The sequence below is a fragment of the Chiloscyllium punctatum genome, chromosome 45 (genome assembly GCF_047496795.1).
Source record: "Chiloscyllium punctatum isolate Juve2018m chromosome 45, sChiPun1.3, whole genome shotgun sequence".
Classification (NCBI taxonomy): Eukaryota; Metazoa; Chordata; class Chondrichthyes; order Orectolobiformes; family Hemiscylliidae; genus Chiloscyllium; species Chiloscyllium punctatum.
Genome location: NC_092783.1, coordinates 63,004,349 through 63,017,180, shown reverse-complemented (window position 1 = coordinate 63,017,180; position 12,832 = coordinate 63,004,349). Strand labels below are relative to the sequence as shown.

The following is a 12,832-nucleotide window of genomic DNA, read 5'->3' as shown; positions in this document are numbered from 1 at the left end:
CCTGCGGGATCCCTGACCTCACACTCTTATCAGAAATGTGGAGCATTCTCTTTTGTTAACGAAGGGCTGGAGTGGCAACCCACATGAGATTGCCATTCCTTGGAAAATCTGGCCCACTATCCTGAAAGCCTTGACCAAATCACCTTTTTAACCATCCATATTTTAGAGAATATAATCCTCATTTGTCATTGCAATTTAACTTTTGGAGTACAGCTATAACTGTGGTACTTTAACACTGCACTTCATCCAAGGCCAGTGTGTGTGAACCAGGATGCAAGTCAATCTCTCTGGCCTTTTGCGTGATTCAGTTCAATAATGGTTGATCCAATTATGCTCTCAACTCCATATTCTTATCTACTCCCAATAAGTTTTGACTCCCTTTTGGCTATGGTGATCAGAACTGTTCACTGTAATTCCAGGTGAGTTCTTACCAATGTTTCTCACGACTAAAAGATTACGTCTACCCTCTTGTATTCTAATCCTCCAGGTACAAAAGCCAGTATTCTCTTGATTTTTCTTTTGATTTTTGTCGCTCATAATATTTTAGTAATTTGTGTACCTGGAGTCTCTCTAGGCCTCTGTGGTTTCTAGCTTTTCACCAATTTAAAGTAGTCTATTCTTTTATTTTAATCCAAATTGAATGACCTCACATTTGTCATTTGCCACACTTTTATCCATTCACTAGTCCTCCAATATCTCTTTGTACTTTCCTATCTTTATTGCATCAGTAAACTTGGATATATGGCTGTCTATCCCGTTGTCTAAGCCATTAATGAATGCATTGACTATGTGAGAGTGGAATCCCTCTGGGACAATACCTGTCCCGTTCTGCCAATTCAAACACCTGGTCGTTACTTGTACTCTCTATCTCCTGAGGCTCAGCCAGTTCCCCAGCTGGTTCAAAGATTTGTCTTCAATGTCATGAGTCTCAGTTGTAACTGACAGTCTCTAGTGAGGGATCTTGTTGCACATCTTCTGTACATTAATGTAAATAACATTTGTGGACATTCTCCAGTTCATGATTTTAGTCACCACCTCAAAATGTATAACCAGATTTTTCAACTCTTTACAAATCTTTGCAGGTTCTCTGTGATAAATGAATATTTTTGAGGTGTTGAGCACTCCTAATGTTAATTATAAACTCCACATAAAAGATTCTAGGCTACCTGGTTGATAATTCCCTAGTTTGTTGTTCTCTCCTTTCTTTAATAGCAAAGTGACATGGGTGGTTTTTCAATCTGAAGGAATCGTTTTCAAATTGAGAGAAATTTGAAAGATTGTAGTTAGATCTCCCATGTATAAAGATCTCCCGTGCTTCCTTTTAAGACTTGATATGAAAACATCAGTTTCTGTGCACTTCTCATAGTTTAATGGCATTAATGTCTTCATTGCTATTACCTTGCTGAAGTTAAAGTTATTGATTCTCTGCTGTCAGTGATAATTTCCTTGAGAGTTTTGACATGCTGATCTCTTTCTCTGCTGTGAATACTGAAGCAATGTCATCATTCAGTATTTTGACCAGTTCCTTGATTTCAATAACAATGACACCACTATCTTCGCTAATTTGAAAACATTTTTATGTTGATTGTGATATCATTTTTGCTTCTTTTCAGGCTGTGTTTTTATAGATCTTGCTGTCTGTTTTGTCATCCTCTGTGCTTTATCGACTCTTTCGTATTTGCGCCGTTTTGTATTTTTGTAAACTTGTTCTTTACTGTTAATATGTTTCTGAGATCTTTAGTTGTCCGCAAATGTACCTTTGACAAGTAGAAATTTTCCCCTTTAAAGGTATAAATTGATGCTGTGTAGCATTAATTTATTTTTGAACACTACCTATTTATCATTTGTTGCTTTGTACATTAATGGATTTGCCCATCTTACTGTAGACCGTATCTGTGTCAGCTCATTGAAATCAGTCTATCTTAAGGCAAGACTTTCACGGTTCATCCTTTCATACTGTATTAATTTTGGTCGTGTTATGATCACTATTTGATAATGCTCTTGACCTTTAGGCTGTTAATTAACTCTAGTATATTACTAATCTTCCTTGAAGACATGTATCTATGATAACCACCATGTCATACCATCACCGGTTATGCAATCCTTGTCCAAGACACACACCATCAATGCTTAGATGTTTTTCACTGTTCCTTCAGCGTCACTTGGTCAAAATCCTGGAATTCCCTCCCTAAAAACATTGTGGGTTGACCGACAGCGCGTGGACTGCAGAGATTCAGGAGGGCAGCTCATTGAAATAACTCTACAGAGGCTGGTATCCCATCTCCAAGACCCCCTTTATTTACACATGGAGAGTCCTTGACACTGCTCCAGCTCTCCGAGTGAATAGAACCCCTGACACTCCTGTTTATACCTGTCAGCCAGGGCTCCCTGATTGAACCAGATTAACAGCCCCAATCAGGGAACTCATATTCCGAGGGCCACCTCACTGAGCTCGTTACACTCACAACACATCTTCTCAAGAGCAATTACAGACGGGCAATAAATGTTAGCCATATGCCATGATTGACATTTCAAGTTCATTCAGTTTGATTTTTATATGTGGTATATTTGAATAAAGAATGCTTAATCGAATCTCCCACCCTTCAATATTCCCCCCTTCTTTGATGAACACAGATATTCAGTTGACCCTTAGCTGTATTACATGGAAATGATAGCCCTCTACGTCCACTGGCTGTGGGTTCAGGGTTTGTGAGCTGCTGCACCAGGCTGAGCTCGCTCTCCCTGCTCTGTTCATGTTCTTTGTTTCCTTTCCACAGGGTTTTTCTGCAAAGTGATCTGATTGAAAATGAGAAACCCTCTGATCCTGTACCACATCCTGAGCTCCCGTACCCTTTGTTCAGGTTTGAGATAAACAGCCGGCTATCGAGTGAGGAGAGTGATGGGGAGATGACTGAGGAGGCTGAGAAGCTGGATTGTCACTATTCACGCTTTCATCCAAAGCCTCTGGCAGTACGTACTCTGTCAGCTCCGTTGCTCTCTTTGATGCTCATTTGTCTTTCTGGGAATGTTCATGTTTTAAATTCACCTGCTGGAGACCAGACGAGATTGGGAAACATCTGTATCCGGGTTGTCTTATTCAGTCCTTGCCATGAAATGTTTTTATTTACTTAAATGGAATGATACAGCACAGAACGAGGCCATTCACGCCATCATATGTGTGCTGACTGCTTGAAGGAGTGGTTCAATTAATTGCGTTCTCCTGCTCTTTCCCTTTAACTCTGCAAATTATCCTTCAGATATTATCCAACTCTATTTTGAATGTTGCTGTTTAATCTGCTTACATTCCCCCTCTCAGCTATGTATTCCAGACTGCAGTTGCTGCATAAAAGATAAATATTCCCTGCATTCACATCCCTCCTTTCTTTGGATGTTTTTCTAAAATCTATTATTGCGAGCCATCCTGCATGAGGAAATAATATCTCCTTCTATACAATGGATAGTATTTCCAATTGCAGAGCACCTTCCCTACCCTAATGACGTCCCAGAGTCTGTGACCAAGGAAAGATATTTGCTGTAATGTTGGAAAAACAGCAGCATTTTTGCAATTTCCCTCATCAACAGTGATTTAATGAGCAGATAGTCTGTGTTGGTGATGTTTTAGTGATATCTGAAGGATATTGGCCAAGATACTGCAGACAGCTCCCCTGTTCTCTTTGAATATTGTCGTGGGATCTTACCATTCACTTAAGGGGGCAGGTGGAGGTTCAGTTTAACATCTCATCTGAACATCAGCTCCTACTACAGTGCACAGCTTTCTCAATGGGGACAGATCTGGTGGTTTTAACACGAATTGCATCTCATGCACTCAAGTTCACTCACGTTCACTTATTCACTCCACATGGCTTTGAATTCTCCTGTACTAAGCCAGGGGAGAGCAACAGACTCTCCTGTTAGTTATGGCAGATACAAGAGACGTCATTTCTGTCCTCAGTATGACGGCTTAGGAGGAGATCATCTGTTCTGTATCCAGTGAAACTTTCAATTGAGTCCCGTCAATCACGACAGCTGTCTGGAGGAGAGGGTTCTCCGTTCCAGTGTAGAAAGAGGTGCTGCCTAACATTGGCAATGAACAGTGGTATGGAACAGGCCAGACCTCCTCAAAACTCTTTACGAAGGTAGCGCAGATCCTAAGTTTTTCTTATTTTAAGGGAAGATGTGAAGTGGATATTTCAGGAGTGATGCAGCTGTTTAAACCCCTCAGCTTTAAGCAAAACAGAATTTATTTACACACTACAGTTGAAGTATGAACAAAAAAAAACAGACCTTACAATAACAACTATTTGGAAACCCAACCGACTGAAAATTGCAACTTAACGAAGGAGCCGTTCCAATGCCTGCAACAGCCCATAAACATACCCCTTGGTAAATGGACACAGGCAAGAGAGATTTCAGAGAGAAGAGTCAGGCAAAAAACATCTGTTGCAGCATGGAACCTTGTTTACTGTAACAGCTTCCCTGCTACCAGCAGCTCCTGACTGTCTGCTAAAACAAAATCTAAACAAGAAAAAAATCTGAACTGGCCACTGTTCTGCCATTGTTTAAATTAGCCACTTCCAGACATATCGGCACCTCAGCCTTTATGACCCCTCTTGGAAAAAAAACCAAGGACAAAATTATCTTGGTAAAGGGGCAGCATTGCCACAACAATCCAATTTTCAACAAGTCAGAATCTTTTATAAATTGTGCACAGTTTAGCTATGAATTAGAAGTGGACTGGTATAACTTTAAAATATAAAAACAAACTCTGGAAATAGTGGGTCAGGTGGCATCTATGGGCTCAGAGAACATAGAACGTTACAGCACAGTACTATCCCAGTTATCTGTCCTACATCTAAAACCCCTCAATTTAAATCTATGTCCCCTCGTTGCTATCTGAGGAAAAAGGCTCTCACTGTCCACCCTAACCATCCCTCTGATTATCTTATATATCTCAGTTAAGTCACCTCTCAACCTCCTTCTCTCTAACGAAAACAGCCTCAAGTCCCTGAGCCTTTTCTTGTAAGACCTTCCTTCCATACCAGGCATCATCCTGGTAAATCTCTTCTGAAACCTTTCCAAAGCTGCCACAATCTTCCTATAATGCGGTGACCTGAAGTATTGGCTCATTGAGCTGAACCATTAACACTGCCCCTCTCGCTGCCAATGCTGAGTATTTCCAGCATTTTCTATATTTATTTCAGATTTCCAGCTGCTGTGGTAATTTGCATTTGCAGAAATTAATTGCTGATTCACCTCCCCAACCCAGCATTCCCTTCTCTCTTATTGGGGGCCAGCAAGGTTTACCAATCTGCATCTCACTGTTCCCTTTCTCTGTTCCAGTTTTGCACTTTCGGAAGCCGGATGATTAGTCGGGGCTGTTACGTCTTCAACAGGCGCTTTGATCGTTTCCGTATGGCCCTTAATTCCATGGTAGAAAAGCACCTGAATTCTCAGATGTGGAGGTCAGAACATTATCCTTTTTCTTGACTGGATATTCTCTTGTATTGAGATGTGGGTGGGGGTTTTGTGTGTGTGTCTGTGTGTTTCTCACCTGCAAATGAAAATTTATGTTGTGCTATTCCCAACATCAGCAATCTTGAACTGCTTTACAGACTGTGAAATATTTTTGACTTATCGCCCATTGCAATGTCATAAATTGGGCAACAAATATAGGAACTATCCTGCATAAATGACTCTGTTAAACTGAAAGACAGCACCTTCAATAGTGCAGTGCTCCCTCAGTTAGGCTCCCTTAACAGTCCTTCTCTATGAAACTGTATTACCCCTGGACTGTCTTAAAACCGTGCATTGCTACCTGTGTACTGAACCCCCATGGAGCACTGCTCATTCAGTATTTTCCCATCAACTGCCATGTGCTTCATCAGTGTTGCCTGTGCAACAGTGTTGCATTATCTCTGTGAGGGATTCCCTCTGGACTCCTCTCTGTACCCACTCCATGCACTGTTCCCTCTGGACTCCCCTCTGGGCACTGTTCCCTCTGTACTCCCCTCTGGGCACTGTTCCCTCTGTACCCCCCTCTGTGCCCCCCTCTGTGCACTGTTCCCTCTGAACCCCACTCTCTGTACCCCCCTCTGTGCACTGTTCCCTCTGTACCCCCCTCTGGGCACTGTTCCCTCCGTACCCCCCTCTGGGCACTGTTCCCTCTGGACTCCCCTCTGGGCACTGTTCCCTCTGGACACCCCTCTGGGCACTGTTCCCTCTGGACACCCCTCTGGGCACTGTTCCCTCTGGACTCCCCTCTGGGCACTGTTCCCTCTGGACACCCCTCTGGGCACTGTTCCCTCTGGACACCCCTCTGGGCACTGTTCCCTCTGGACACCCCTCTGGGCACTGTTCCCTCTGGACTCCCCTCTGGGCACTGTTCCTTCTGGACTCCCCTCTGGGCACTGTTCCCTCTGGACTTCCCTCTGGGTCGTGTTCTCTCTAGGCACTGTTCCCTTTGGACTCTTCACTGGGCACTGTTCCCTTTGGACTCTTCACTGGGCACTGTTCCCTCTGGACTCCCCTCTGGGCAGTGTTCTCTCTGGGCACTGTTCCCTCTGGACTCCCCTCTGGACTGTCCCCTGACCGTGTGGGGTTCCCTGTGACAGTGTATGAGAAGATCAGCCTGGATACTGCAGTCTGGGTATGCGAGTGATGGAGACATCTTGATGATATCTAACTCTTGTTCTTTTGATTTCATTGCAGAAAGATTCCTCCAGCCACCGATCCACAGAGCACGCCACTTGCTGCCCCAACTCCAGCCCCCTCCGCGCTTTCTCTCCCATCTATTTCGTCTATTTCCGGATCTCTGTCCGCCTCAGCTTCTTCCCCGGGCGTGGAACTGAAAGCAGCGTCCTTGCCTGTGAGCCTTGTTGGAGCTCGAGGCCCTCCTGAGCCACCGTCTGCGTGCTGCCGCGCACTCCCTCCACTGACCCCTCCAGCCCGCATTCCCTCCCCCTCTTTGAGTAGATCACCCTGGGCCAAGAGCAGCCGGGCGCCTGGGATTCACCTGGAGCCCGGTCCCATCGGCGATACGTCTCTGAGCAAACACAAGAAACCAGGGCCTGCCTCTTGTAACCCGCCCCCTCCCTCCGATTCCCCCCTCAAAAGAAACTGTGTGTTGAGTCTGGACAGGATAAGTGCTGCCCCTCCTGGTGGGACGGCCCTCCACCCTCCTCACTCGAATACCTCTTCACACAGGGTGAGCAACGGACTCGGTGCCCATGGACCCAAAGCAGGACGCTCAGGATCGACTGCAATTCTGGGCCTTTCAGGGAACTCCCTCAAAGGGAACGGCAGGACAGTAGAACAGTTTGGCCCCAAAAAGGAGGCCCGCTTGTGTGCAGCCCTCAACCCAGCTTCGCCCCCACAGCCCCCCACCTCCCCAGCACGGACTGAGGGCAGGAAGCGGAAGAACGCAGCCTCCTGCTCGAAACCCACGAAAATAGCCAAGGGCCCCGATGTCAGCGGCGTCCAGAGAAAGAGAGAGGAGAGCCTGGCAACAACACGACCTCACAGCAACTCTCACCCACACAAGGTACCCCAAACTCTGCTCCCTCTGCCCACCCCAGCGAAATGGAGAGGATAGGAGCAGGGGTCGGCCATTCTGTCCTTTCAGGAGAAAGTGAGGACTGCAGATGCTGGAGATCAGAGCTGAAAATGTGTTGCTGGAAGAGTGCAGCAGGTCAGGCAGCATCCAAGGAGCAGGAGAATCGACGTTTCGGGCATAAGCCCTTCTTCAGGAATGAGTAAAGTGTATCCAGCAGGCGAAGATAAAAGGTAGGGAGAAGGGACTTGGGGGAGAGGCGTTGGAAATGCGATAGGTGGAAGGAGGTCAAGGTGAGGGTGATAGGCCGGAGTGGGGTGGGGGCGGAGAGGTCAGGAAGAAGATTCCAGGTTAGGAAGGCGATGCTGAGTTCAAGGGATTTGACTGAGACAAGGTGGGGGGAGGGGAAATGAGGAAACTGGAGAAATCTGAGTTCATCCCTTGTGGTTGGAGGGTTCCTAGGCGGAAGGTGAGGCGCTCTTCCTCCAACCTTCGTGTTGCTATGGTCTGGCGATGGAGGATGCCAAGGACCTGCATGTCCTTGGTGGAGTGGGAGGGGGAGTTGAAGTGTTAAGCTATGGAATGGTTGGGTTGAGTCACTCCCTCGTCAGGTCCACACCCCCCACCAACCCAACCTCCACTCCCGGCACCTTGCCCTGCAACCGCAAGAAATGCAAAACTTGCGCCCACACCTCTCCCCTTCCATATCCGCCACAAATTCACCTGCACCTCCACACACATCATCTATTGCATCCGCTGCACCCAATGTGGCCTCCTCTATATTGGGGAGACAGGCCGCCTACTTGCGGAACGTTTCAGAGAACACCTCTGGGACACCCGGACCAACCAACCCAACCACTCCGTAGCTCAACACTTCAACTCCCCCTCCCACTCCACCAAGAACATGCAGGTCCTTGGCATCCTCCATCGCCAGACCATAGCAACATGACGGTTGGAGGAAGAGCGCCTCACCTTCCGCCTAGGAACCCTCCAACCATAAGGGATGAACTCAGATTTCTCCAGTTTCCTCATTTCCCCTCCCCCCACCTTGTCTCAGTCAAATCCCTTGAACTCAGCATCGCCTTCCTAACCTGGAATCTTCTTCCTGACCTCTCCGCCCCCACCCCACTCCGGCCTATCACCCTCACCTTGACCTCCTTCCACCTATCGCATTCTCAACGCCCCTCCCCCAAGTCCCTCCTCCCTACCTTTTATCTTAGCCTGCTGGACACACGTTCCTCATTCCTGAAGAAGGGCTTATGCCCGAAACGTCGATTCTCCTGCTCCTTGGATGCTGCCTGACCTGCTGCACTTTTCCAGCAAGACATTTCCATTCTGTCCTTCCAGCCTGCCTCACCGTTCAATACCAGCATGGCTGCTCATGCAATCTCACTCTCCCATTCTTGCCCTCTCCCCATCCCCCTTGATCCCTTTAGCCTCCGGGCCCACATCCGGCTCCCTCTTGAATCTACCTAATGAACTGGCCCCAACAGCTTCTTGTGGGAGAGAATTCCACAGGTTCACAATTCTCTGAGTGGAGAAATTCTTCCTCATCTCAGTCCTGAATGGTTCACCCCTCTATTCTTAGACCGTGACCTCTCGTTCTGGACTTTCCCAACATTGGAAGCATGCTTCCCACATCCAGCCTGTCCAGTCCTGTCAGGATGTTATATGTTTCTGTGAGATCCCCCCCATTCTTCTAAATTCCAGCAAGTCCAAGCCCAGCTGAGCCAGTCCCTGGGGAAACCTATCAAATAACTCCAAGGTACGAGTGCTCCTTTTGTAGCTGGATGCTCTTTACCAGTGGTGCTGCTGTACCTGCCTTATATCTTCCTAGGCTAGGGAGGAGCAATGGGATTTGGGCTTCTCACCCCTGTTTATCATCCAGGGTTCCTTTTCCACCTGTGAGTATGAAGTGTGTGAGTGTGTGCACGGGTTGGATGGAGTCATGTTGACATCCGGTTGATGGTACTGAGGTTGTGTGGCTCACTGCCAATCTCCGTCCAGAGCAAATTTTCAGCCATTGTTGCCTCTCTTTTGTGAGAAGGTGGAGAGTTTTTACCCCATTCTGAACGATCCTTGTGACTGGCGAATGTGAATACCGGGCTGATAGTAACTGTCTGTTTGCACAGTTATTTAAACAGTTAATGGTGTAAAAAGAGGCAAATTGTGGTAGTCAGATATCATTGAGTCATAGAGGTCTACAGCACAGAAGAAGGCCCGTCAGCCCATTGACCTGCACCAGTCAGAAATACCTTAGTCAAAAACCTGAACTGTTGCAATCCCATTTTCCAGCACTTTGCCCATAGCCTTGGCATCACAAGTGCAATCCAAATCCTCCTTCAATGTGGTGAGTATTTCGGTCTCTCCCACCCTTGCAGGCAATGAGGTCCAGATCCAAAACACCTTCGGTATGAAAAGATCTGTCCTCACATTCCATCCCCCCCCACCACCAAAACCTCCTACCCCCTTTCCTAAATCGATAAGGGGAAAAGGTTTCACCATGTCTCCGCCCCTGATCGTTTTAAACATTTCGATCTTGCCCCTCTAAGGAAAACAACCATTATCTATCCAACCTCTTCATAACTGAAACTTTCCAACCAAGGTGATATTTTAGTCACTCTCCTCTGCGCCCTCTCCAGTGCAGTCACATCCCTCCTATAATATGGATTCTAGATCTGTGCACACGACTCCAACTGAGGCTTAACCAACATTTTATAAAGTTCCAGCATAACCTCTCTGCTCTTAACCTCAATGCCTTGGCTAAAAGAGGCAAGTGTGCCTTCTTAACCATCCACCTGTCTTACTGCCTTAAGAGACCAGCGGGCATGCACATCAAGGTCCTACTGTTCCTTGTGTATTCCCTTACGCTTCCATTTGCCACTGATGGGCCCATCTGACCAGTCCATCTATATAAAGAACAAAACCTTATAGCACAGGAACAGGCCCTTCGGCCCTCCAAGCTTGTGCCGTTCCACATCCACTATCTAAACCTGCCACCTATTTTCTAAGGATCTGTATCCCTCTGCTCCCTGCCCATTCATGTATCTGTCTAGATACATCTTAAATGATGCCATCGTTCCCACCCCTACCACCTCCGCTGGCAACACATTCCAGGCACCCACACCCTCTGCGTAAAGAACCTTCCACATATATCTCCCCTAAACTTTTTCCCTCTCACTTTGAACTCTTGACCCCTACTAATTGAGTCCCCCACCCTTGGAAAAAGTTTCTTGCTATCCACCCTGTCTACACCTCTCATGGTTTTGTAGGCCTCAATCAGGTCCCCCCTCAAATTCCTTCTTTCTAATGAAAAAAATCCTAATTTACTCAACCTCTCCTCGTAGCTAGCGCCCTCCATACCAGGCAACATCCTGATGAACCTCCTCTGCACCCTCCCCAAAGCATCCACATCCTTTTGGTAATGTGGCGACCAGAACTATACACCGTATTCCAAATGTAGCCGAACCAAGTCTTATACAACTGTAACATGACCTGCCAACTCTTGTACTCAATACCCCATCCGATGAAGGAAAGCATTCAGTATGCCTTCTTGACCACTGACCTGCGTTGCCACTTTCAGGGAACAATGGACCTGAACACCCTGATCTCTCTGTACATCAATTTTCCTCAGGACTTTTCCATTTACTGTATAGTTCGCTCTGGAAATGCATTTGCCTGGGTTGAACTCCATCTGCCATTCCTGTGCCCAATTCTCCAATCTATCTAAATTCTGCTGTATTATCTGACAGTCCTCTTCACTATCTTAGTATCATCTGCAAAGTTGCTACTGAGGCAGCTTACACCTTCTCCAAATCATTTATGTATATCATAAACAACAGTGGTCCCAGCGTGGATCCCTGTGGGACATCACTGATGACAGGTCTCCATTTTGAGAAGCGCCCAATTATATCCTCCTATAATCTAAGATTATCCTTCTCATTATTTACCAACACCAATTTTTGTATCATCCGCAAACTTCGTGATCAAGCCCCTCCCTTAAATTTAACTCTAAATCAGTTATATGGATCACAACAGCAAGGGATCCAACACTGATAACTGTGGAATCCCACTGGGCTCAGACTTCCAGTCACAAAAGACCTTGCGGTCATCATCTTCCTGCCACTCAGCCAATTCTGGGGCCAATTGGCCAAATTTCCTCTGATGCCAAGGGATTTGACCTTCACTATCACTCTCCCATGCAGGACCTTACCAAAAGCCTTGCTGAAGGCCAAGTTTGTTACATTCAATGCATTGCCCTCATGTACAGATCTGGTCACGTCTTCAAAGCATTCAATCAAGTTGGTCTCTCTTTAACAAGACCATGCTGGTTGTCTTTAATTAATCCCTGTTTTTCCAAGTGCAAATTATTTCAGTCCCTCAGAATTGATTCCAGTAGTTTCCCACCACTGAGGTTAGACTGATCATCTTGTAGTTTCTTGGCTTACCCCTTGCTCCCTGAGCAGAAAGCTGAATTAGTGTTTTCTAAATAGGGGGAAGTTCAGAACTGAACGAAGGGAAATCTAGAGGACAGATGGAGAAATATTTCCAAAGGTTAATGGAGCGTTGGCCTTTCTCTCAAGGGACTGGAGTACAATTATGCTGCGGCTGTACAGAGTGGGAAGACCTTTCCAATACCTTTCCATTCAAGCCAGGCCATTCCGGTGGGGGTTGTCAAGAAGTATATTTTCACCCAAAAAGTAGGATTCTGGTGAAGGAAACAACAGGTGGATGAGCTCATAATGGAACTAGGATGAACCTTATAAAATCAGGGTGTTACTCAGCTGGACGCCAGCGTAGGTCATTGAGCAGGGGCACCTCCAGGTTGGATGCCCATCCATAGCCAGTGAGTAACTTGGAAGCCTCGTCTCTGTTGTACTCGATGGTGTTGGTTTCAGAGGAGAGAAAAAAAAACCTGTGACTAACCATGTATGAGAGTTTCTGGCATGTTCAAAGTGCTAGCCAGACTCACCTTAAACAAGCAAATTCTTTCTTGCTTCTAACCTCTGTGGAGGAGCACCATGTTTTCAGATGGAGGATTAAACGTTGAGTTGATCAATCCATTCCATGCGGGTAGGACTAGGAATTGAATACTTTCCTTTGTCTTTCCACTGAATTGGTGATCCTCAGTTAATGTGATCTCATTTCTCCACATCTGAAACTTTCTGGTCACATCACCTGATCACGTTCTGGTCACGTGACTCAGTGGATAGTCAGAAGCAACAGTTTGCCTCTGATTTTGACGATCACTGGTTAAAGCCTCAATTCAGAGACTCAAAACAC

The 12,832-nt window shown here is 46.4% G+C and overlaps 1 protein-coding gene across 2 annotated transcripts in view; it reads left to right on the top strand.

Annotated features, from left to right (window-relative positions):
- LOC140467507 (ataxin-7-like protein 1) overlaps nucleotides 1–12,832 on the top strand; it is a 46,010-nt gene that overhangs the window by 23,267 nt on the left and 9,911 nt on the right. For both annotated transcript variants that reach the window (XM_072563928.1, XM_072563927.1), the window contains exons 8-10: nucleotides 2,778–2,970; nucleotides 5,341–5,462; nucleotides 6,709–7,540. In XM_072563928.1, coding sequence (XP_072420029.1) covers nucleotides 2,778–2,970; nucleotides 5,341–5,462; nucleotides 6,709–7,540 — 1,147 coding nt within the window. The remainder of the gene's footprint in view (nucleotides 1–2,777; nucleotides 2,971–5,340; nucleotides 5,463–6,708; nucleotides 7,541–12,832) is intronic.